The following is a 26,438-nucleotide window of genomic DNA, read 5'->3' as shown; positions in this document are numbered from 1 at the left end:
GCATCTTTAACTGAGCACCCTCTAGTATTCTAAAACAGAAGTTATAATTACAGCCCTCTGTCTTTCCTTTCACCCCTCTGCCTTTCCAGCAGGCAGAGGCTCTAATGTGATTATTTCGCAGGATGCTGTCTGTTCTCCGGAGGGTGAGAGACTGGTTTTGTTGGGAGAAGGGCTGTGCTGGCCTCGCTGATCACCTCTGCACAAACATGGGTTTCTCTCTCTTTGGGAAACCTGTGGGTTTATTTTCAGTTGCAAATGTCACAGCAATTAATATTTGGAATTACATAACTGAAACATGTTTTATTGTATTCATTTAGCAACAGGAACATTATGAAAATCATGAAGAGTATCCAACTTATTTTCCTTTGCATTGAGGAGTTAATTTCGCCCCAGTCTTCTACCAGCGGAGTTTCCATTTCACTTCCCTGATTTTGTTGCAATAATTTTCAGACCTTCCTGAAACCAAACCTGTTCTTCATTCTTTCAGTGTATTCCCAGGGGACAAGAGGATTTCTGTCAAAACAGCAGAACGGTTCCAGGAAGCTCAGTGGAAGCAGGGAGAGCGGGGAGGGCGCGCGTGGCTCGGTGCGCTCGTGCCCTCGCTGCTGATGTGCTGATCAGCACACGGCTGCTGTGAGCAGGGCTCTCCAGAGACAGCCAGCTCCAGCGGGAGAGCCATTAATATCCAGCCGTTCTGTCAGTGGGAGCTAAGCATAGTGCACTTATTTAATTTAGACATTAAATCTCTTTCTTAGCACAAACAAACACTCCTTCGCCAGCTTAAAATTCTCCTCAGCGGCTGTGCGGACAGAGATTTTGTCTGCTAGTCTGCTCTTTCAGGAAGGGATAGGAGGGGGAGGTGGTCATGGAAATACAGAATTGGTAAGGTTGGAGAAAGCCTCCAGGATCATGGCATCCAGGCATGAAGGCACTGCTGTGTTCCTGGAGCTCCCCAAGTCCTGTGCTGGCCCATGCTGGCTGCTCCCTGCTGGGCTGAAGACTCTGCGTGTGTCTGGTGGCTCCAAGGGCTTTAAGGTCATTGGTCAGCACTGCTCTGTTGAGTTAGCAATTGAAATAAACTGGAAAAACTCAACCCCAAACTAGATGTTTTCAGCTCACTTGCAAAGTCCCATATCTCCAACATGTAAAGAGGCACCCTCTAGCATTACTTATAGCTGAAGTCTGTTTGAGCAAGGCTAAGATAAATTAGCTAATAATTATTGAACATGGGACTTGTGCTGACTTAAATACTACAAAGTTGGGGTTTTCTGTGGTTTCTTATTTTTTTACTTCTGGTGAGAAGGGATGAGTTCAGATTTTGCCTCTTCATGAACAGAGATAGAGCTAAACATTGTCTAGATCTGCAGTGAAACAAATTCCTCACTATTTGATGCTACACATGCTGCAGTAAAAATAGATGTTATTTTCCACAAGTGCCACCTATGTTAATATTTCTTTTTAATTACTGGAAAGATTGCTGGTACTTCCCCTGTTTTCCTACAGGCAATGCCATGTGGCAGAAAGAAGATTTGAGGTTTCCAGGAACATACCCATGAGCTACAGGGAAAGTTTTCTAAAGCCAAAGGGTTGGGTTTTGTTTAATAAGATTCAGTTAGTCCTTGAGAGAACACACAAAGTTTCTTTTTTAAGGTAAGATAAAAATCTGTTTTCTGTGCTGGTTATTTATCAGGCACTAGAATATGAAGGTCAAGGTTTGTAGGGAGAAGAAATATCTTTTACTAGACCAACCGAGAGAGAAGGAAATTGGGGAAGCTGTTGAGCATGGGAACTGCTCATCAGGTCTAGAACGTTAATGGCAACTGTCAGATAGTGAATTCACTCCCTTTATACTTGAACAGAATTTGCTGGTTTTAAAGTTAGTGCAAACACAGTCTTTTTACTTGCTATCAGAATCTAATGATGTGTGTTTGCTAGCTATTAGGATAAAAATGGCTTTCAGGTCTCCTGTTCTTATCTCCTTTGTCTGTTTTTTGGTGGTTTTTTATTTTTTTAATCTTTCCTTTTAGAAGGAAAAAGTAGAGATAACTTTGGGGAGTGTTTCTTGTGATGCCAACTGACTGTAGGACTTATCTAAGAGTGTGACTTGGCAGCAAACTCTTTGGGGGTACACTGTAATGGGGGGATGACAGCAGAGTCTGAGATGGGCATATTTCCTTTCCACTTTATTTACTTTCTAGCTTACAATTTAGATCTCATATTTTGGAATTTTCTTGTTGGTAGCATGGATGGGGCCATGCTGCTGTGAGGGTCCCCTAAGTCAAGCTGTAAGTTCATTCTGTCCTCTGGAGAGTGGGGCCAAGGTTCTCATCTATCTAGGGGTGATATGTGCCATGAAGAGTGCTGCTGACTTCATGCTATCACATGAAATGGTTTAGATTGGATATTTGGAAAATTTTCTTTGCTGAAAGGGTTGTCAAGCCCTGGCAGAGGCTGCCCAGGGCAATGCTGAAGCCCACATCCCTGGAGGGATTTAAAAGGTGTGTAGGTGTAGCACTTGGGGACATGGTTAGTGGTGGTTTGGCAGTGCTGGGTCAATGGTTGGACTCCGTGATCTTAGAGATGTTTTCCACCCTAAACATTTCTCTGTGTCTATGCTTCATGTTTGGATGAGAACTTGGGGATTGCAGCTGAGTGCCCAGTGTGTGGCAGAATCTCTGCATTAGGTGTCTGAGGTATTATTTTGCCCAGAGCTAGATTTTATTTGGGAGCTAGGTTGCTAAAAATAAAAATTCATGGAGCAGATACTCAGACCAGATGATGTTTGTCAGGGTGTGATGCTGCATTCTGAGATCCCAGCTCTCTGCCTGTGGGTGCAGCCAGGCTGGACAGGCTGCCAGCTGGCACCAAGAGGTGAGGGGTTTAGCTGTAATTCTCTTCTTGTTTCTTGCCCTGAGACCTCATTCAGGATTTAACAGGAATTAATTCTGATAGAAGAAGTTAAAAAGTAATGATCACTTCTTCAGTGATGCATTTTTCCCTCAAGGCTTCCTTCTTCTTCATCCTCTGATAGGAAAAACACATGAAAACAGAGTTCACTGGAGTGCAAACATCACCATAGCTAGTGTGATTTCAGAGATAAAATCAGCTGAAAACTAATTATCATAATATTTAACTTTATGATACTATAAGTGTCAATATCCTGTAATCTGATAGTCATGATGTGCCTTTCTCCTTACAGAGTGCTAGTGAATCCTTTAGGTCTCACTGCCTGACAGTGGCAGTTTGTCATTGTTGCTGATCCAACTCTATTGACTCTGAGCTCTAAATAATTAAAATTGTGTGCTTACATTAGGAAAAAAGGCAAGAAACGTCAGTAGCAGAATATCCTGCAACACTGGAGTGCAGCCTTTAGCATTTCCCTTTGTAATTGTTGTCTCTTTGTTGGCAAAAAAGATGAGACCCTCTCACTGAGATATGCTGGTATTAGTGAGATTTGCAGTCCCACAGTTATTTGTGTAATTGCATAATTATTTGTCTGAAAAAGTGAGGGTTTTTTACATGGTGAGAAGAAAGCTCTTCTTTCTACGTGGGACTAATGTGGATCATGTTTTTAGTGTATCACCTGAAGGAGGAAAATGCACAAGAAGAAGTTTCTGCTGCTGTTTCTTGATGATGTTTGTATTTTGTTTTGAAGATTAGGAGCACAGCGAAGTGTCTGATCACTGAAGGTCATGAGCCAAGACCCCATCCCTGACACTTCATGTCTTACTAAAGCTTTTGAGGAAGCAAACCAGAGTATCATGAACTAAACTGTTGGTGCCTGAGAGGCTCCATCTATTCTGGTACTTCCAGTAGCAAACTAGAGGCAAAGAAGAAATTTTATGAGAGTGGTTAAAAATACTCCTATTGATTCCTGGAGCTTAGTTAGTCTCAGTGATTTCTCCGTATGCAAACCTCATTCAGTTGCTATTTTGTGCCTCTGTCGTGATTGCAGTGAGGGAAGTGTAAAGGGGAGGTAATATCAATTGATCTAAATACAAGCTGTAAGTGGAAAAGCAGTCACGGCTTTGGAAAGAGCAGCAGGGAGATTCTGGCTCCTCTGGGATGCTGGTGCTCCAATGCTTTGTCCTGTATCAGCACTGCTTGTGCTGAGGGTATGGATTTACTGGGTTTGTGTGCGTTATTTCATCAATAAGTTGCTTTACTTTGGCAAGTCAGGGTGTAACTGATAAACCTGTTGTTTGGTCGTAATGGGTTTGGAGGCCCTAAGATCTATCTTGACTATCATGAGTCTAATCCCTATAGCTGGGTGACTTGGATGCAGAAATAATTTAACTCCTAGTCACACAATTTTTAAAATACCAGGAATTCTTTGTATATTTATGTTGACTATATATATGTTAGCAGATGGATTTCATCATCCTATGTTGAATTTTATTGACTGGGTTTTTACCCTAAAAGTCACTGTGTTATCTTAATTGTAGCAAGTAACCTTTCTCATGTGTGAAACGGGGATAACACTGGGTAAACTTAGAAACGTTGTGTGGGGTGGTTGAAGTATTTTGGTCTCTTTAAAATAAAGCTCTGTGTGTGTGCCAGAGATGTACTCTGCGTTCTGCCCAGGTTCAGCTGATGGCACTTTGTGGATCAGGGACAGAGCCAGGTACAGCAAGCTGCTAAAATTACTGATGGGTTGGGGGCCACTGGGATAGTTGGGTCAGAACTTGCCTGATATTGATGCATGAGGTTTAAATATTCCTTAGCAGCATCCCTTGCAAGATCTGCAGGACATCTCTCTCGTACTTCAGTTGCTGAGACAGGAGGGGCGGACAGGCTGTCACTCAGACTGTTGTCCCCCACTGATGGATGTGTAGAAGGAAATGCATGAGGCAGGACTGCAATTTGCCCATCAGAAGCCTTGAGAGGTTTTGTGTCCTGTGGGGACCTCTGTGCTCAGTGAGGGCTTCATCTGTTGTGCTCTTCTGGTCCTTTATCCAGTAGAGCTCCTTTCTGCAACATAGTTCAGATCGAAGTGTGCTTGATACAGTCAGATGTTAAATGTAAAATTATATGAAGATGCATCTTTGGGAGCCTCATTAAAATGTCTCTGGGTCCTGCTGCCCTTGCTGTGCAATGCTGCATGATGTGCAGGTGGGCAGGGAAAGGGATCCTGCAAGTCTCTTAAGAAAGAGCTTCAAAGATCTGCTCTGGAAGGACACTTACTGGCTAAAGGAAAGTTGATGGGATCTCCTGTGAAAGCAGCAGCAAAATGGAAAGGCTGCCAGGGACTCTGCTTGCTGCAGAGAGGGAAACCAGAAGAGAGGTGCAGGAAGGTGAGGGAGATCCCAATTTCTATCCTGTAACAATTAGAGAGGATGAGAGGGAGGAGTGAGTGGAGCAAAAGGGAAGCAAGTGTTTGGGAAGGCAAAAGCCCCAGGCCTAGTCTGGTTTACCAACCTAAAACCAGATTGACTTAGTTATTCATGGAGGAGAGGCAGTGACTTCCAGGAGCCAAAGAGATGGATTTGCTTTCTGCAAAAATTGTTTGCTGGATAGCTGCTGGTGCTTACTGGTGTTTTCCATTGCTTTTCCTGTGTGCATATTTGGAGCCAGTGGTTTCCCGTGGAAGAACTCAAAAGAAAATGCTTGACATCCTTAGGTTCACTCTAAAGAGAAACACAGGGCATTTTAGCCTGGCATGCCGTGACAGATACTGGCATCCTTTCAATGCTGAAAGCTTGCTGCGTGCTCTGCTCCACAGAGTATTGCTGGCCTCACTTCTGCATAGAAAGCTGTCCTTCTGCCCCAAATTTCCCTGGAAGCCATGGTCTGCTTCCCACGCCCTGCAGCATTGCTGTGGGCCAGGTCTGCTGGCTGAGGTGCCCTCACTCCCCTCAGCCCGTTCTGCTCACTCTGTGTCTCCAGCAGCAGCAGTGGGAGTTGTGTGCTTGGCTGTGTTTGCAAATTTGGCCTTTAGCTGCTCGGTCTCCCGTTTTGTTGACGGCTGGAGAGATCATACAGAACATACAGAGGGATGTGGCTGCGTGCAGAGAATAATGATGAAATGCCTGGTTTGTGTTACTGCTGGAGCATGGTTTGAAAGAGCACCTTCGTGGTGTTTGTGTTCAGAGCCTCTCTTCAAGCAAGGGCAAGCTTAAAGGGAAAGAGAAAGTGACAATTCCACATCCCAGCCAGCACCTCCAGGAGCAGCACCCCTCTGTCTGTCAGACATCTCTGTGCCCCTTCCAGCAACCCTCCCTGCCTTTAACAAGCAGCACTGAGGATGCTGGAGGTGAATTATCTTTAGAGGAGAACTCCACTGTCAAGAGTGGGTATGACTTTTCTGTTTAGCTGTGCTGAATTATTTTGGATAGATGTTTCTGTGGAATGGACCAGCCTCCAATGACTTTGTAATACACAGCTCTGTGAAACAGCTTCTTAGAGCTCTCTCAGGGGAAGGCAGTGCTTTCCGCTGAGTGAGAGATGAGACTGCAAGGGCTGCACTTACCTTCCTTAAAAACAAATAAACATTTCAACAGCCTGAGGTAACTAAGTGTTTTCCTGGTATTTTGTAACAACTTTCTTTGAGTAGAGGGAGGCTTTGTTAATACTGTAGTACTGGAGCAATACTCTGCAGCTGACATTTGCAAAATTTCTTCAGTTTTGTATTTCATTATTTAAACAGAGCTCACTCATCCCTAAAGGTTTTGCTTTGGTGAAGGAAAGGCAGATGTGTGTACTTGTGATCCAGAGTCATGAAAGAAGAATATGGGTATGCACACTTGCTTTTTTCTTACAAACAGGAGATTCAGACAGAAAAAAAAGGCCTTAATTTTATGGCCATCTCTGATCCTCCATTCAGTTAAATAAAGGGACCCCAAAACCTGGGAGTGCAGGAAGCAGGGATTGGGAGCCTAAGCATACATTTAGTGTAAATGCAGTAATGCTTGAGCCAGGAAGGCATGGCACAAACCCACCAGCTCATCCCGTTTGCAGTACTGACTGTCCTGGATTTCACTCCTCGTTGCTTACCTGTAGGAGGTGAGAGAAGCCTGAAGCCTTTACAGATTTGTCGATGGTCATGGGGAACACAGGAAAGGGCACGTGGTGGCATCAGCAGGAATAGATCATGAGCACAGTGCTTTATGCAGGGCTAGTGAAGATTGTACCACAAATAACTCATCCTGCTCTGTCCTTCTTATCTCTCCCTCAGCCTTGCAAAATGTATTTCACGTACACAGTGTCTCCCTGCTTGAGCCAGTTATCTCCCTCTCAACAGCTACTTATTCTTCCAAAGTACTCTATTACTGCTTGGATTTGATTTTTATATATATACAATCATTTTGCTATTGTGCTGCTTGTGTCTGGATGCAAAACTGCCTTAGCTACCTGCACTCCATCTTGCTGCACTATTGATATTGCTATATACGTGGTGGTAAAATTAATTAAATTATGTTCTCTATTTATGAACTAGGTTATTACTTTAATTATTTATTGCTACTGCAGCTAATTTGATTTAGGCAATATTTAGTTCTGTTTCAGTAACTTTTCATTTTAAAAACAAACTGCTGCTTTGAATTCATTGGCATTAAGAAGCTGTTATTGATTAGTTTGGCCTCAAACTGTGTGATGAGGAAAGAGTGGATGTGTGCCATGCGGAGCCTTCAGCCCAGAATGTTAACAGCAAGCTGCAGTTATTTTTCTGGGAATATTTCTTTGGAAAGTGTATGAAGACTTGCAGGTATGTAAGGAAGGTCAAAGCCCTTCAACAATTTCTGTGCCTTGAGCTTATCTTTATAAAAAAGAATAAAGTCAAGAATGCAGAAGTGAATAACTGCAATACATCCTCCCACTTTTGTACCTCAATCACAGTGTTCAGACATGCCCTTTACTACAGAGTTTTTTGTTGGGAATTGGTGATATCATCTGTAGTGGTGACATTCAGTCTGCTCATCTGTGTATCTCTTCAGCTCTGCTCTCCAGTTTGAAGAGCTTAATTCAAAACCTATTAAAATCAATCGGAAGGTTTCCTCTTTCACTTGTACTTTATTTCATGCCACAGCTCCAGTAATGACTCCCTGGCTTTTCTCTGTGCTGCTGCTTTCTGCTGACTCCTCATGATTTAAAGACGGAGAGGTTAAACATCTTCTCTTCTACCATCTCCAGTTACCTGATAAAGCTCAAGGGCTGCACTTGAGAGCAGAAAACAAAGGCTTTGTTTGTAAATTAGCATTCAAGGTCAGCTTGCAGAGAGTTCTTGAGGGGGTGATCCTGCTTTTCCATTCATCCCATAATGACACTCTGTATTTAGTGACCTGTTCTGCTGTGACCCTGCAAGGCAGAGGTGAGGAAATTATCTTGAAGACTTTAATGCCACTTCTTTTGCTCTCCAGTAACTTTTTTGATGACAGTCCTTCTCTTTGGAAGTGAAGAAAGCCAACGTGGTCCCAAGGTTGGGGCGTCTTTTCAGGGGTCAGTATGGCCACAGCACTGGGTTTGTTCACAGCCAATTTGAACTTGTGCCAAGTCCAGATCTCTCCTGTGGCCAAGCCAAGGAGGTGGTGCTGCTGCCCAGCCAGGGGAGGCTGGGGCTCTGCTCCCCTCCATGGTCCTTGCATTGGGTCTGGACAGCTGCAAGTTCATGTCTTTGCCTCAAATGCAGGATGTGCTTCCCAACAGATAAAAAATCCTTGTGGTTTTCTTGCCTTTTAGAGATGCATGTCATCCTTTTTTCTTCTCTTGAGCTCTTCTATGGAAAAGTGAAGCTTTGAGGGAGGCTTTTCTTTAACCTCCTTCCTCTGATGAATTTTCTTTATTTATTCTGTACGGCAGTGTGTTGTTTACAGCATATGCAGTGATATTAAACAGCTGCTACCTCTCAAGCCAGAGGTAACTGCAGCAGTCCTGGAGTGCCTGTGTAAGCTCACATCAAATCCCCGTGGATGAAGGGCTCTAGTAAAAATGTAAGATCATTATCTCTAATCTTGAAAGTGGACCGATGCATTTAACATATATGATTATAAACTTTCAAACAAGATGATTTCATCTGGTGGAACATCTGGGAATTGTTTTTTCATTATCACGTTTTAGGGAGTGAAAAATCTTCCTGTTCTCTCGGAGGATTTTGTGGGATTAGCTGCTGCTGTTTGCTGTTGCGTATTCCTGCAAATGTTTGTATAATTATGCACATCTCTAGTTCACTCTGCATCCTTCTGGGGGGTTTTGCATGGCCTTCCCTAGTGATGTGCTGGGATGGTTCCCTTCAGATGTCAGGGAGAATAAGGAGAAGCTTTTCCCATGATCAGTTTGAAAAATGATCTGACAATGTTTGCAGGAGTTTACTGATGTGGCAAAGTACTTTCTGGTGCAATCAGTGTGGGAATAACCATACTGACTCAGAAAAATCACCTGATAAAGTGATTTACATGAATGATATTTTCAGTATGAAATGAAGTAGCAACTGTGCACTGAAACTTTCACTGAAGGGTTGTCTAAATTTCCTTCTAAACCCATGACAACAGGTCCCACTGTCCAGCCAGCAACTCTGACCACACATTTGCAGAGGTTTCTGGTCCTGGTGATTGAAAATTTTGCTTATGAAGAAAGTGCTTCCTCAGTTGCATATTAAGATAAGAGGTACAGACAGTCAAAAGTCACTGTAGGAATGTGTTTTTATCTGATAAGGACAGTTCATCCCAGTATGGATTTTCAAACTATAAGGCTATTTGCTAGTTTGATAAAAACTGATCTTGGACTTTTCTCTTAGAATAAAGCCCAGTACAGACAAAACCAAAGCATCTACATTTAAAATTAGTAAAGATCTCATTTCATCCATTTAGCTGCCTGGTTGTTGCTCCTCTTTTTCAGGAGCTTTACTAGAAAGGAGATGCAGAGGAGGAGCTAAAGAGGTGAATAGTGTGAGAATGGAAAGACAACAGGGGTACTTAGAGACTGGTGCAAATTCTACACTTGGCTGGGATATCAAGCTGATGTGTTGAAGCAGCTTTTTGGCAGTGTGGGACCAGGCATGTGTAAAAGTGGTGGAAATACCTTGTAATGGAAAATGCTCAAGTTCCTACTAGGGAAGGACCATGGTAGGTTTATAATTTTTTTTCCAAAAATAGTCTACTTCTGGCCAGCCAAGCATGTTTAAATTAGATCAGTGCATAAGGCTCTTAAATCACATCCTTTCACAGGATGTTTTAAGGGTATTACAAATTTTCTTGCGATGTTGCTCTCCTGTTTGCAGAGGTAAGGCCGGAGATACAGATGGAGGAGCAGGCAGAGCAAGGTTACTTGGGAATAAGGATACTCCAGAGAGTCTTAAAGGATAAAAGTTCAATGGGAAGTTTCTCCCTGTTCTTCTTGGATAGAAACAGTACAGCACAAGCAGAGAGAGTGATAGAGAAAAAAGAAACTTGTAAATAACTTGAGCAATATGAGCATGTAATATAATTTGAGCATATGACCTCATAATGTCTTGCCCACATTTGAAAGACACCTTAAGGCTGTTGGCTTTACTGCAAGGTCTCAACCAACCTCAGGTCTTGGTGTTTTAAACCTTAATGATCTTTTCACAAAGGAGATGTGAGTAAAATGGAGTCTTTTCGCAGACTATTAAAACTTAATTATTTTACAAAGGTAAACTTAATTAATAGAATCAACTGACACCTGCAGTTGAACTGGCTAACACATTCTCTTTCCTCAAATGTTTAACCTCTCCTAATTAATACTACTGTGCACTCTGCTATTGCATCCCTAACTTTCTTCAGCCTTGGAGAAGCCAGAGGCTTCTTTTGTAAGAACTCAAAGTTTGGATTCAATGATCTTGGAGGTCTTTTCCAACATAAATCATTCTGTGATTTAACTGTAACATCAATTCCAAATGCCAAATCCACACTTTTCCTTGGATATAGGAGTGTTTAAGATGCATTTCTTACTTTTCAGTGGGGTGGTGTGATTACCAAACCTGATTACACCGAGCCCATCTCTGTGGCTCCACATGGAGCTCACTTATTCCTCTAGAAAAACCATTTCAAATCTTGTCAAAGTCAGAACTTAGGTGCGCATACAATACGTGAAGCAATTCAATGATTTAACACTATTTAAAACAGAGGAACTCCTGTTGTGCCTCTTGCTTCCCTTTTAAAGTAATTCCATCAAGAGCATTTGAAATCAATGACTTTAAACTCCTCTGTGCATCCACATGTCTCACGGAAAGAGTGAGGATGTTGCTGAAAATTTAAGTAAAGACTTTGGAAACCAACAGCAACATGAAATGAGTGCATCTGTCAGTCACTACAGTCCCCATGTGTAGCAGCAAAGTAGACTTTAAAATACACCTGGTGAGACAGTGCCTTGGTGACACTGCACACCCAGTTGTACTCCTGTTGATAAAGGTAATTGTTAAGGGTTTTTTTTTCCTGTAAGCACAAAACAGGTGATTAAAGTCAGGTGAAGTTTTTTGCTTGTTCAGTGGCTTGATTATAACTTTGAAACGTGATGGTTAATAAAAAGGATCAGAAGTAAAAGGGTGTGTTAATTTTACTTGGTCTGTAATATTGCAGCAGTAATGTTCAATCATTTGTGAGACAGAAGGCTGTAAAATACATCCTGTAATGAGGTTACAGTAAAACCAAACATCATCATCAATAACAAAATCCCACTATTTATTTACTGATCTCTAAATAAAGTGTGATTGGAGTAAATATGATGGGAGACATTTAATTAAACTGAATGAAGGAGTGTTGTAAACATCACATTGCAATGAAAACAGAAAATTAATGTGTTGGCAGACCACATAGTTAAGACTCCAAAATGCATTTATAACTATGTCCTTTTGATAAATGCCTCAGTACCTCTGAACTCCTTCAAATTGATTCAAGGATGTCCAAGTGCCATAGTACCTTGCCCAGCCTCTCTCAGGGCTGTTGTGCTTCTTATTTTCAGTGAAAACATTGCAAGTAAAGAATGTTTTCCATAAGGAAAGCTGGCTGATACCCACAACTCCATAAAATGAAAATACAGCTTACATTGGAAGGATTAATGACTGGTTTGTCACAGATGTCAAACTGTTATGGTCTTGATGGCAGTAAATCTTTTTCTGAGGATTGCTTCTTTTCTCTTTTTGGTATTTTCAGTAAAAACATCAAAATACATTTCAATTGATCCAGTATTTCCTAATGTTTGTGCTTCATTCTTCTGTTTTGTTTTGAAATTGCTGGATCCAGAAATGAGGATCCTGTGCGACAGAGAGGAAACCTTGTCTACAATGCAATTCGTGCTAGAGGTTTTCCTTGGAATAGCTGATGAAAGCCCAGTCTTCAGCCTTGCTGCAATAGAGTTTATTACTTGTATGCACCGTGCAAAACTACTCTGTTGCCTCTATGTAAATCCCTCCTCCATTTTTGTGTCCTTTTTTTTATTTTTCAAGGGTGGTCATGCTCAGATTCTGGTTTCCCACTGGACCAGCTGTTGTTGTCCCATGTTGTTGTCCCATGGTGTCCCACGCAGAGGAGCTGCTCAGGGTACACTGATGCATTTGACTCTCAAATGCCTCTGCCTTTCACACAGTGGGAGCAAAGCTCTGTCTTTGCTGCTTCTCCAACCAGACCAGTGCCCAGCTAATGGGAAGCCCATATGCAATCTACAGAACTGTGTTCATCAAAAATGCCAAAATTCCTTATTACATACAAAGTAGATGCTGGGAGTTAGGATTCACGGGAGAGGTATCAGAACCATCAGTGTACCGAGCTGGTAAGTACTGACTTGGTGCTTTTGGAGGACTTTCTCCATTAAATAAGGTGAAAGGAGTTGAGGTTGGAACACCAAGTACACTGCACAGACAGATGAAACCAGAGACTATTAGGAGCCCTCTCTCTTGAAGTGTACTTTGTGATAGAAGTACATGAAAATCCCTCGCTGCAGGTCCCTGGCTGCAATGGTGTTAATGGAGCTTTGAATAACGCACTGCGGCATTGCTGCAGTCCCACCGTTTTATCATCCTTTTCCCGTTATTTCTACTTCTTCTGTGGGAACCAGACACATCCTTTCTGTTCTTACTCTCTTTTTTGGACATGAAGTGTGCAGGGTGCTGCCGGGATGGCATTGGTGTGTGTGCAGGCACAGTGAGCTGTCCCACACAGCCTCGCACCCTCTGCAGCACAGATAGATCTTGTGCCTAGCAATTAATTCCTATTGCTGCACTCCCTTCCTGCCATTCCCCTGGACCTGGGCTGAGGGAGATGTGCCGCATCCCTGGGGAACCTGGGAAGCATAGCTACTTGTTTCTCTGTCCATGTGTATTTAAATGAGTTGGGAGCAGAGCCCTTGCACTTGACGTTTTATCAATACTGCCTTCATTAGAAGTTCATTTCTGTTCATTAAAGTTCCCTTTTTATGCGTAATGTGTCACTTCTGCCCAAGTGAGAAGAAGGGTATCTGTAGGAGTGGGGTGGCTGCATTATTTTGATGATGTAGATTCACAAAGAAATGGGTGATGTGTGCACATTGTCTGTCTCCCATTGCTGGAGCTGATTCAGGTTCAGATTACAACTCCACAGGTTAAGATCCATCAGCAGGTTTGACTGGTACCAACCATCTGAGCTTGAAACTGAGGTTTTCATGGAGCCAAAGCATCTTTCCCTTCCCTACCCACATCTTCCCTTTGACTTGCCAGGGAGCAGCCGTGGACATCACCTCACCAAGGCCAGATTTCAAATTCAGTACCTGTTTGTAGTGGGGGGTTTGTTTAGAGTCATCTTCTTTGCTTAAATCCAGTCTGTGAAAATTCACCTGATGGTACCTGTAGTGTCTTTTCTTATCTGGACATCAATGTGATGACCATAGGCTACTGAACTACTAAGGAAAATCCTGAGAAGATATTCAGGCTTCATTAAAGGCTCCAAGATACGTTACATGTTTTTAGCTATAAAGGAAGACAGTTGCTTTTCACTAAAATATAAAACAATCAGGCTCAATGTGAAAAATTGGATAAAAGCCTCCTTCCAATAAAAACTTATATTTTCTGTGCTCTAAGATTTCCCATTCAGTGCAAAAATGAGCTGTTGGAGGTAGGTGGTTGCTCATCCCAAAATGTAAAACTAAAATAGCAGGTCCAAACGGCTGGTGATGTGTATAAATGCTTGAAGGAAGGACCCAGCTTTCCCTGTTCTCTGAATTGACTATGCCCTGATTCATATTTATTAAGTTATGATAGAAATTCTTGGAGGCTTCTTGAGAAACAAATATAATATTAATGTTGGCAATTAACCCAGTTGTTCTACCATGCAAAAGGTGCAATTTTCCTCTTAATGAAAAATTTAGATCTGCTTTGATCATTTGGAAAGCATGAAGTAAACTAATGAAGCAACTTCAGGACATGAATTCCAACGTTCTTACTAGGTAACTACACAGCATCGCTCCTCATAGGCCCAGAGGATCTAACTACAACCTCAAAATAGAAAATCACAGAAGAAATTGCAATTAAATTTGCAATGCATTCAAAGAGCTGGAAGGAATTGTGTCAGGCTTGAAAGTGTCTCATTTACTCTCTTAGCTGATGCATACAGCCTCTTCCCTCTCCAAGAGAGGTGGCACCAGCTCTCCTAATGAGTAGAGAAGCTGACACAGAGATGTTTTCTTGGGCATTAATAGAGTCAAGCACTGATTCAAGATGTTGGTAAAGCAACCTGCAGCATGTGCAGGAGGATGTCTGGGTGTGCTTTGTAGGAGATGCAATGGTGGTGGTCAATAACATGCCCAGGGTGTGGATTCCTCTGGGGAGAAGGGAATCCTGTGTGGGCTGTCCTAGGGTACCTGAGATAGGTGATGAGTTGGGGGCTTAACCTGCATGTTGGTTTGGCATAAAAATTAATGCCCTTGAAAGGGAAAGGTGGATTTTTGATGTGAGAACTCTGGGGGAGGTGTTGCTCACAGTGCTGGCACAGAGCTGCAGCTCAGGCAGCCTGTGAGCAGCTTCAGCTTCCTGGTCTGGGACTGCAGGTTGCCAAAATCCCTTTGACAAAGCCAGGCTCGGCCTTGTGTGGCTTAAATGACTCCTTCAGGGATGTGTGTGCTGCATCTGTTCAGGGGAACAAAGGGATGGTAAATCACAGTGGTGCTAATTAATTGTTGTGGAAAAAGTTTATATTACTATCACAGAATCACAGAATCGTTAAAGTTGGAAAAGACCTTTAAGATTATCAAGTCCAAACATCAACCCAGCACCACCATGGTCACCACTCAACCATGTCCCCAAGGCTACATCCACATTTTTTGAGCACTTCTGGAGATGGCGACTCCGCCACATCCCTGGGCAATCTGTTTCAATGCTTGACAACCCTTTCCATGGAGAAATGTTTCCTAATACCTAGTCTAAACTTCTCCTGGTGCAACTTGATGCCATTTTCTCTCATCCTATCACTTGTTGCCTATTTTGTTCTGTAAGTTTACAGTTCAACTGCTGAAGTAATACCCAAGTCTGCTGGGAATGAGGCTGTGTTTCAGGCATTCATACGGCTGTGTTTATTTAGAAACCTTTCAGGAGATACACAAATTATTGCTGCTGTGAACCTCGTAATAGAGCTGTGAATAACCTTTTTGAGCTCTAACTGCACTGAAATTGTGAGAATTAATAAAGTAGACACACAAGCACAGCAAAAAGCTTTACAGGCAGCTTGCAACACTCCTGCCTCATGAAGAGCAGCAGCATCAGATGAGCTGGGCTGAGCAGATGAAGCTGTGCTGGGAGGACCTGCAGTACCCAGCTGTGCTGGGAGTTGGTGTCATTGTGTGACCAGGAGCCTCCAGTTTGGGATGGAAGAGATGTCCATGCTGAAATAAATACTGCTGTCCCTGAAACTAGAGACAAAAGTCCCAACCAACAATGCTGAGGTGACAAGGTAGGACAGGAACAGAGCAAGGAGAGTACAGTTTTGAAAAGGACAACCCATCCAAAGGGTTTTTTTTAATACTTCAATATGTGCATCCATGTGTCTAATTGAAAGAGAAAGGTATTGATTACATTCAGAGAAAAGAGCCAAGATGTGTTTTGAAAAGCATTCAAATATTTTGATAAGTTCTGGAGCACTTCAAGGGGTGGCTTGGTTTTTTTTTTTCATATCTTGGCTTGATGTGAAGAGTGTCTCTGCAGTATGAGAGGAAACTGTATCTCGAAAAGGCATCTAGGCTTACATCAGCTTGACTGTCATTTTCATGCTAATAGGTTATTAGAGGCTGAGTTACATTGAAGACAGGAAAGCTTTAGGGTCCATTTAATGCATCATAAATATGAATACTGCTGTCTCTTCATGTAATTTTATTTTTATTAAGAAAAAAACAGAGCCATCATTTATCTTGTAAAGACGTTACTAAAAAGAATGATTAGTATGTTAGGTTCATTTTGTGATGTTTTGTGCATTCTGGAAGTTAACACACTCAGTGATGTGGTCTCACTCTCTGTGTTTATTTTGCACCAAGGTTGCTGACAAGAACCTGATTGAGAGAACTGTGTACAGGAGGTCTGGCTGAGCCCTGAGCCTGGGCAGTGGGAAGGGCTCAGCCTTGTGAATCTCTCCCAGAAAAGCAGCAGGGAAGCTGTGCACACCTTCTGCAGGAGGTTTCATTTGTCCCCCTTGCCTTGCAGTGTCAGGAGCCAGCAATGTCAGTTATGTGACATCTGCCATCCACTGTCACTGGGCATTGTGGAATTGGAAAGCAGGAAAACACATCTTTAGAGACAGCTGAGTCTTACAGCATTAATAGAAAATGTGGCATGGAGACCTGTTTTTCAGCTGGCAAGGACAGTGTTTCTGTTTACATCTGGTCATCAATGTTTTTCTCTTGCTTCAATGTGGAAAAATAAAATAACCCAGAGTCTGGGCACTAGAATAGTTTGGGATGAGAGAAGCAATCCACGTGTAAGGCTTTAGATCACAATTTCTAATCTCATCACTGTGCCAAGAATCCACTTGCTATTAAGCACTGAATTTTGATGAGATGTTTATGCACAAGGCTGGGAGGTTAAGTCTCTTGTCTCAAAAAATCAGCCCTCCTTGCCATTGTCTGAATCTTGCTCCTCCACCTTCTTCTGGCACAGCCCCACATAACAGTTTTGATGATGTGACAGGAAAATGTAAAAGATTTAGAAGGATTTGTTCACTTCAGCTGCATATGGAAACTTCTTTGCATCAAGGAAAACGTTCATTAACACCAACTGCACAGCAATTAAGGGTAGTTAATATTTACATGGCATTTTGACGGGACATGGTGATAAATTCCTATATGATTTTCCAGAGGTAAACTTAATGTGAAATCCGTGAATAAACAAGCCACAAACAAAACAAAGTGAATGGGTATCAGCATTTTACATCCCCGTCCCTTCTGTCATTTATCCTTCTTGCTCCTGCTGCATTACAAAGCAAAGGCAATGGAAGTTGGGATTGTCCATCAAAGAAAATTTCTTATTCTTTGCTCTGATTTCTTTGCTCTATATTGACCATGCTCTAGATTTTAGCTCTGTATTAATGGATATTTGTCAATTCTTCCATAAATAGATCATGCAGGTGATAAGTAGCTCTTCCAGAGTGCAGATCTACACACTCAACAAAGCTACACACAGTGAGACTTGCCAGAAGCAAAATCAATTGGTTAAACTTTGAATTTTTCAAAGAAGTTCAGTTTTGCAAGTGAACAAAATGCTGTAATGCACTCAAGCTATTTTTCTGGCTAAAAAGCATGTCTGGTGAAAAAGCAGCATTGCTCAAACATGCAGAAGAATGCCACCCAAAAATTAATTGTTAAAATGGCTGGTCTCAGCTCTCTAATAATCCAGCTCAGATGCAGAGCTTTGATAGTGTGTATACTGTTATAATGTAATTGGGCTGCAAAGCTTCAAGGAGAGGATTAGAGCTTCTCCTGTCCAGAATGCATGCCCAGTTGTCTGAGATAGCTGGGCTTTGGCAGGTCCTGGCAGTGCTGATGCCAGCCCTGCTGCCAGCGTGGCTGTGCTCCTGCAGGGACCAGCCTGGCAGTGAGTTCCCAAGCCAGAGAATCTGCATGTCCCTGCTGTGGCACAGCTGAACCTGCTGCTCTTCAGCTCCTCCAGGATCTGTGGTGTGAGTTGGTTCAGCAGGAGCAGTACCTGGGAATGCTGCTTGCATGCTGTGCTGATGGGATGAGGTTGTGGCCAAAGGGATTCCCCTTAGCACACAGCCAAGCTGATGGGCTGTAAATCTGTGAAAATCTCATGGAATTTTGTTTATGGTTTCTGAAAGGCCCTGTTGGTGTTTTTTAAGGATTATTTTATGTTCTTTATTGGTCCTTAAGGTTTATTAAATATCAGCATCCTTAAGGTCCATGGTGCACCGAAAACAGCCACGAGCTCTCCTGTCTTTCAGCAAAGCAGTTTCTGTTGTATTTGAAAATACACCCATTTCTCTCTCCACAGTCTACTGCAGTGTACCCTGTTTAGGGCTTTAGGAGACCTAACAGGGAGAATACATTGCCATGGGTTTGTATTTTAATTGGTGTGCAAATCTCCTCTGTATTTTTACTGCGTATGTAATGTTCACTGCTTTTGTGAACACTCTTTTCAATCTTTGCTACAAGTTCTTAGCTGCACAAAGTTTTAGTAGCAGAATGTATTTAAATCATCTTTTGTACAGAGGGATTAATTTTATTCCTTATATTCTACTGAATGTTTATTGGAGAAGACATAAAATAATTTTGCAGACTTTTCTGAATTTCAGTGGGACAACATTTGCTTACCAAATGCACTGGTTTTGGAGCCTTTCCATACTCATCTCCCTTTCCATACAGCTGTATACATCTTCTCCCTTCCTAGATCCAATTAGTTTTCAGCAGCAAGGAATTGAATCTTTCCACTCACATGGCTTCTGCTGTTGCAGTCTATAAATCCTTGACTGTGACACTCTGACTTGTCCCTCTGCCTTGCAGGATTCCCAGGGAGCCCAGCAGTGACCAGCTCACACAGCTGTATAGATCTGCAATTAAAAGCAGTTTCAAATGCAACTAAACACATCAGGAAAAGATGTGCATAAACCCTCTATGTTTTTACTGTCTGTTTTTGATGTTTCCTTGTAAGTGCAGTTGTATTTTTCTGAAATGAGTTAACCTGACCATGAAAATGCTGCAAACAACTCTCACCCATTAACTAGAGCTTATTAAACAGTGGCAAATAGATGCCACAGTCTATCTGGTTTTTGAAGACCATGGGGAGGTGGCTGCTGCACTTAGGAGAATTTTCTTTGACAGCACAATGTTGAGTTTTGGCTCAATGTTTGCTTGGCAATATCCTGATCTGGTGCAGAAAGCAGAGTCTCCCAGCTGGGATCATCTTCACTGATGAGGAAACTAATTCTCCATCCACCAATTGTGCTGTAAGGAAATCACTGCTCTCAGTGTGGATACACGGAATGGTTTGGGTTGGAAGGGACCTTAAAGATGATCTGTTCCAGCCCCCTGCCATGGCCAGGGGAATCTTCCTCTTGCCAGTTTGCTCCAAGCTCCCTCCAGTCTGATCTTGAACACTTCCAGGGACAGAGCAGCCACAGCTTCTTCCTCCTAGTTCTTGTTTCCAGAGGCAGAAGCCCTGCCCAAATTACAGGGGAGGTACAACACAAAAATGATCCTGGGAAATTAATGATTTTCTCATTCTTCTTACCTATTTCCCTTTTTCATTGAGAAAATACAACAGTTCTGGCAAAGGCTGGCACTGCCTGTGCTGACGCTGATGGTGTCTGACACAGCATTAATGTGGAGTCAGACATGAAAAGCAGTGCAAGTAGCATTGATTTGTTGTTTTCCAGGTTGGTTAAGTTCCTTCCGATTGAGGAAAGGGATTTAAATATAGCTTGGCAGTCTGGAGGGAATAAATACAACCAGGAGTTGTGTTTCCACTGATGTTAATGGTGGAGCTCCCATTGGTTTCAGAGGATTCTGAAATTATTATTAAGGGTGGGACCCCAGTAAATCTTACAGAAACAAAAAAGAGGTTCAGTGATTGTTACGGGTCCCTTCTAACTCAGGATATTCTGTAATTCATTGTGGTAGGTTAACTGCAGCACCTGCCCTCCACATTCTTGCTTTAACGCCACTGTCATTAAAGTCAGCAGTTTACAAATTGCAAATTTTGATTTGTATGTGGGGCAAAATGCAGGTGAAGGCAAGCAGAGGTATCAAATGCATTCTTATATAAATAACCAGAATTCTACACTCTTTTTGAAGGCCCTGCTGGTGCTACTGTGCTGCTCTCTGCCAGTACCTGAGCACTGAGCTCTGCTGGGCAGAGGTTGTGCTGAGGCCTCATTGAAGGGCTGTGATCCCCAGGTGTTGTGAATGGGAAAGGCATTGCAAGGATCAGGAAGGGAAAACCTTCATGAGGTGGATCTCAGACAACCCATGTTAGTAGAAAGGGCCTCATCAGTAGAATTGCTCTGTCCCTAAAACACTGTGGATTTAAATATTTTTAAAATAAATTTTTTAAAATAGAAAGTACAAATTTTCCAAAGTTTTTTGGCATTTTTTCTTGTGCTTCATTTGAAGTAAAAAACCCCTTTTTGCCATGTAACCTGGATACACCCTGACTCCTGGGGATCTAGATCAGTCAGATGAATGTCCTGGGGCTCAGGTGTGGGTGAGAACAGGCAAAGGAAGGTTGAGTCCTGCTGATGCATCACACCTGGTGGTGCTGGGGGAGGTGGGGTGGGGAGCACCTTCAGAGCTGGTAAATCTCTGTTCCCTCAAGCTGCTGCCTTGCTGTGCTCTGTAGCCATATTGAGACAGTTTGGAAGAGGATTGGGAATCATGAGCAGGAGGTGATGTACCAGGCAGAGGTGGATGTGCAAGGTGAGCAAGCTCTGGAGGGAGCAGTGGCGAGACAATTCATGAAGTCTGATGTCTGGTGTGACCCAGCAGGGCCTTGTCAGGTGTGCAGTGTGAATGGGGGTCCTGGAGCCCCTCCAAGGGCTGGTGCTCACCCAGAATGTGTGGCATGGGAAGGTCAAGTATGCATTTGTTCCATGCTCCAGGGGACAGACAATGCCAGGCTTCTCATGGTGGCAAGGAAAACAGACATGGGTTGTGTGTGCTGGAAAGCATCTGTCTTTCTCCCCCTCAAATACAAACCCTAAATAATCCTGGAGCTGGAAGAGCAGCTGTGTGTCCTGGGCTGTGCTCCCCTGTGCTCCTCAGCCTGCCTTGTGCTTGGTGGGGGCAAATCCAAGTGGGATCAAAATACTTTGTGGAGTAATTCTGATTGTAACTGTAGTGAAGGACTTCTTTCCCCCCAGGTCAGGGAGAAGTGCCTCTGTAGCAGGGATGTTTTGTTGTCCCTTGAGTATGATTTTGAATAAATCAATACCATTTATAACCCTGGAAGAGCCCATGGGGATCATTGCAGCACTATCAGCTGATGTTGGCAGTGAGGCATCCACTGCTCTGCTGTTCCATCTGGCTGTGAGAGGGCTGGGGAAAAGCTGATGGGATCCTTCAGGAGAGAAAAGTTAAGGAATGTTTTAAAGCCCTCATGCAGAAATGCCCTGTGATGCCTAAAGGAGCTGCAGAAGTCCTGTGTTTGGATGTTCAAGTTGGAATCTGGGATTTTGGTGATTTTTTCCTCTATGTTTTCATGAGTGAGCTTTAGGTTGTGTAGCTCAGAGAGAAAGATTTGATCAAGTCTCTCATTTTATTAATTTCTTTGAAATTTTTTGCTAGTTCCACTCATTTTAACACTCTGTCTGGATAAGGTGGCAGCAGGGTTGCACACACTGTGTTTTGTTAGTCATTGCCAATGTAGTTCAGGGCTTTTACTGAGCTTCATGGGTGTGTGGTGGTTCAGGTGTTTCCAGAGAAGCACTGGAAATGCCAATTTAAATTCTTCTCCAGCTGCTGGAATAAAGAAGATAAATCATAAATAAACTTAAATGATGATTTGCCTTCTTTGCAGATTTCTCTCCCCACCTCATGTAGCAGAGAAATCTGTGTTGTAAATCCCCTGTGAAGCTCTTTCTGCTGGCAGTTCCCATGGCTGCGTTAAAGGGATGCTCACTGCCGTATTTCAAACCTTGGGCACCTTTTATTTTCCTCATGCAAGTGTGCTCCTGGGTGCAACTGGGGGAGAGAGACAGCAGTTTGTCTAGATGATGTGCTCTGCAAGCTCAGATAAGGATATCATGACCTAGGAAAGGGAAAAAAAGGTAAAAAAGCCCCCATAACTCAGGGGTTCGTGTTCCCTCGGATAATATGGAGCACGCTCAGCACACCTGGGCATGGAGACCTGTCTCCTGGGAAGCAGTGAAATTAAGAAGTGCTGGTGCTGCTGAAGGTAAAAAAGAGAGATTGAGGTCTTTTGGGTTTTTCTTACATGTCTGGTTTCTGAGGCTTCAGCTCTCTGCCAAACTTCCATGTTCTGCTCTGAGAGAGAAGGGAGCAGCTGTGTCAGTGTTACCTCTTGCCACCATACCTGCTCCACTTTGCTGCTGACATTGTCAGCTGAATCAGAGTGGGGAGAAAACACCTTTTCTTGTTGCTTTCTGCTTACCAAGTTGTGTTTCAAGATTAAATTGGGAGGTGTCTCTTCATCTTTGTGCCAGGGATGTGCTGAATCTGCATACGGGATGTAAAAAGTACTTTTTGACCAGAGTCACGCTCTGTGCTGATAACTTTTTTCTTTTTTTGGCACAGCGTAGTTAGATTTGTCAGCTGAGCACAACAGGAAGTAAGTAAAAAAAAAAAGGCCCTGAAAATCTGGTATTACAGCATTAACTGGAGAAAGGTGATATTTAGACTGGTGATGGTGTCCTGATAAGTGCAGGATGCTCTGAAACCAGGTGATTGTTCATCAACTCCTTTTGCTTTAGGGATTCCTGTCTTCAAGTTCTCATTTGATTTCTGCAAAATTCCTCTGTTACAAAGAGGTTTTCTGAAGAACAGGAGCTGTGGCTAGGCTGTAGGCTTGGCTTGGGCTTTCTAGGTTGTGCATTCCCCAAATTTAATTATATGTTTGCAGATGATATCAGTTATTATGCCTCTTCAGCGTCATCCTATGACTAATTGCAGAGGGACTGATGGGACAGAGAATGAATTGGTTGAAAAAGCTAATTTGCAGGTGGGACTTTTGGCAGCCTCATTCCCAATTTCTGACCCTCCTGGCATCTCTCATTTCTGTGAGTTTAGCTTTTCCACTGAAAATAGTGTGCTATGGGTGAACCTGAGAATGGTGGGACAAAGCAGTCACTGTCCCAGCTTTCGTTTGTTTCCATAAGAAATATTGACTGGTTTAGATTGAATGATCAATTAATACTCCTCAGCATGCACACACACTGAATTAATTTGATAATCCCTTGTGTAAAGAAGAATATTTTTTGTTACTTCACAGGAAGAAATTGTATCCTGCAATGGTAAATGTCATCATAGTGATCAAGATTGGCAACAGCATCTCCAAAACGTGTTGCCCCTGCTCTATGCTTTATTCCTTCCTTCCTTTCCTCCTTTTGTTTTAAAGATACCTTTCACAGCCAGCTGCATCACTAAACTTTTCAAGGCATGGGGTTTGTGTTGGGTTTTATTCCTTTTTCTTTTTCCTGCTGTTAGTACTGAGTGGTTTGTGCTTGGCTGATCATTCCTGGTGAAATCCTGCATGAAGCAAGCTGTTGGTGGGGCAAGGTGGGGGTACCCAGCTCAGGAAGGGCTTACTGCATGCCGTAATGGAGCTAATGGCAATACAGCTGTGGGTACATCTGATGTTAAACTACCATTATTTAAACTTTATGATGCGGGAGACTGCCAACTCTCCCACTTGCAGCATATAAATTATGTCAATTGCTCATGCACTTTTTTTAACCCTGATTTCTCTTGAATTATGGATGATAGACAGGGCCAGAATTTGCTTTTAGTGCTCCCTTGTGACTGTGTGTGTGCTGAGTGCACTGAGCAGTCATAATCTCAGTGTGTGCAGTCAGGGGATGTGTAATATAATTTGGGCTATGACCATACAGCTTGTACCCTAACTATTATGGGAGTTACAACATCTGAAACTCGGAGCTATTTTGGGGCAGGGTGGGTGCTTTGATGCCAGGTTTGACCTGCTGAGGCTGGAAGGTTTCACAGCTGCAAACTCCATGTCCCTGATGGGTTTTTGAAAGCCAGTGAGATGTTCCCTTTCAAGAGAGCCCTCCGTTGTGGGGATCAGAGCCTGTCTTCCAGGCTTCATTGTGGGGAGGAATAATAGCTCGTGTCTGTAATGAAAATATTATGATTGCCATGCTTTGAAGTTTCCCAGCCCAAATGTGTGGTGGTGGAGTGCATTCAGCAAGCCATTCACTTTGTGGACTGAATACCCTTGTGTGGGTAGGGAATGGGTTTGCCTGGAGCTAATTAAAGCAGCACACTCCAAAGGTGATGGGGACCTGCCAAACTGCTGGCCCTGCTGTGATTTTGACTATTGGTACTGCTCCTCAGCAAGGGAAACCTTTTGAAAGGTGTCAGTGCTGTGTGTGGATATCGTAGTACTTTTGCAGAAGTGAGTCAAGGCACTGCTGCTTTTAAGATAATTTCTGCAGCGTTTATTGAACGATGTGTGTTTTAAGGTGTACTAACAGCAGGTGTTTGTAAATTATGAGGCAGCTACAAACAGTGTGTCTGCACTCCTTTTGCTGCATCTGGATTCTATGTAAAATTTAAGACTTTTTCTTCTTGTTTAAATATGAAGAAAGCCTCACTCTCTGGCATATTGATTTTACAAGCATTAGCACTTTAATCAAACAGCTCTGAAGTTTTGCACTTCATTAACTGATCTTTAGGAGGAAAGTGCAAACAGTTTGCATTGGGTGAAGCCTGTCCTTGGTGATAGCACTCGAAATGCCCCTTGCTGGAAGATGTTAGACATGAGTTGTGCTCGGAGCAGAGGCAGCAGAGCTCGGAGCTGTGGAAATGGCTGGGTGGAAGAAATTAGTGTAGTCAGGTGTTGTGGCAAGTGTTGCTACAGAAAAACCCACAGAACTGTTGGGGAACAGCTGCCCAGGGCAGTGGTGGAGTCACCATCCCTGCAGGGATTTAAAGGACATGTGGATGTGGCACTTGGGGACATGGTGTAGTGATGGCCTTGGCAATGCTGGGGGAACAGTTGGACTTGATGGCCTTGGGGGTTTTCCAACCAAAATGTTTCCATGATTCTGTGATTTCACAGAAAAAGTCTTTTAGGCTTGTGAAGTCATATGGAAGCAAATCTTAGTTTAGCTCAGAGGAGATGGGGATGGGATATAAAATTCTTTTATGTGGCTGAATGAATCCTCCTGCAGATCCTTTTGCAGTGAGGTGCTGCCCTAGAAGCTCATGCAGCAGGAGCAGCCAGTGGGAATCTGAACTGGATATTGCTCCCAGCTCTGCTGCCCATTGCTGCACGTCAGGCTTCTGGGGGTGATTGGCTGGCCAATATTACATTTGTAATACTGTTTACAGGCATAATTATAGTTATTAATAGTAAATATTGTATAAAAAATACATTTACAAATAATGACTTCATAATGTAGCCTAAATCATTGCTTTTAAAGTGGCTAGAACATCACTTTATTACAGTAATGATTAAAAATCTAAAGTATGCCATCAAAGTTTTATTTCCTTGCATATTTTCCTTATTTTTCTCTTATTTTTCTTTATGCACTTCTGTTTGTGACATTTTGGCATATGCAGTCACCAGTAAGATATATTTACCAAAAATACTGTAGAAGCATTTCCAAAGTATTGAGCTGTGTCTCTTCACAGCTGCAGTCTGTCAGTGGCAGACACACATGTAAAATACTGCCTTATGAGACCATTTAATGGGTGCAGCTCATTAAGAGAGGCCAGAGAGTTCCTGCTCTTCCCTGCTAAGAACTTTGTGGTCCCCAAGACACTTTGTGAGCACAGAGCTCTCCAAAGGAAATCCCTTAATCCTTGGGTGAGCAAATACGAGGAGAATGTTCCATGCTTTGTTGTGTGCTATGATCTAATTGAGATTTAATGTATTCTGCTGTGTCCCTGCTGTGGACTCCCTTTGGACCCTCTGGTACAAAGCTTGGTGTTGGCAGTTTTTTTTTTTTCTGTATCCCAATTTATGTTTTCCAAGACACTCAGGTGGGGTTGTTTTTTTTTCAGTTTGTGCACATGGGATCATTGAACTGGGAGACATGCCCAAGAAGGGAAGAAATGAGATCTTTGGTTTTCCTTTCAAAATGCAATATTTGCTTTCAGAGTATTGAATTAAGATTCCTTCATACTCCCACCCCTCTGTTTAATAACTATGTATTTGCTACTGATTGTGTTAAATACTTCTGCACCTCACACAATGGGATCTAACCCCACAGCAATATTTCAGCATGAAATCAGTTGGAGTTGCCAGTACAAATGTGTGTAACAAATCCAGTGAGAGGAAGTTTTGGACAGCTTTTGGAGCCCAGGAGCTCTGCTCTCATAAGGGA

The 26,438-nt window shown here is 42.7% G+C and overlaps 1 protein-coding gene across 4 annotated transcripts in view; it reads left to right on the top strand.

Annotated features, from left to right (window-relative positions):
- Positions 1 to 26,438, top strand: part of FSTL4 (follistatin like 4) — a 210,072-nt gene that overhangs the window by 26,590 nt on the left and 157,044 nt on the right. Inside the window, exon 1 of one of the 4 annotated variants that reach the window (XM_085073533.1) lies at positions 20,721 to 20,829. The exons of the other annotated variants lie outside the window; for them this stretch is intronic. Coding sequence (XP_084929659.1) covers positions 20,802 to 20,829 — 28 coding nt within the window. The 5' untranslated portion in view covers positions 20,721 to 20,801. Of the gene's footprint in view, positions 1 to 20,720; positions 20,830 to 26,438 lie in introns of those variants that run through there. 4 annotated transcript variants of the gene reach the window in all.

This window comes from Lichenostomus cassidix, chromosome 13 (genome assembly GCF_008360975.1).
Source record: "Lichenostomus cassidix isolate B80296 chromosome 13, HeHo_3.0, whole genome shotgun sequence".
Taxonomy (NCBI): Eukaryota; Metazoa; Chordata; class Aves; order Passeriformes; family Meliphagidae; genus Lichenostomus; species Lichenostomus cassidix.
This window is presented reverse-complemented; position numbering and strand designations above follow the sequence as displayed.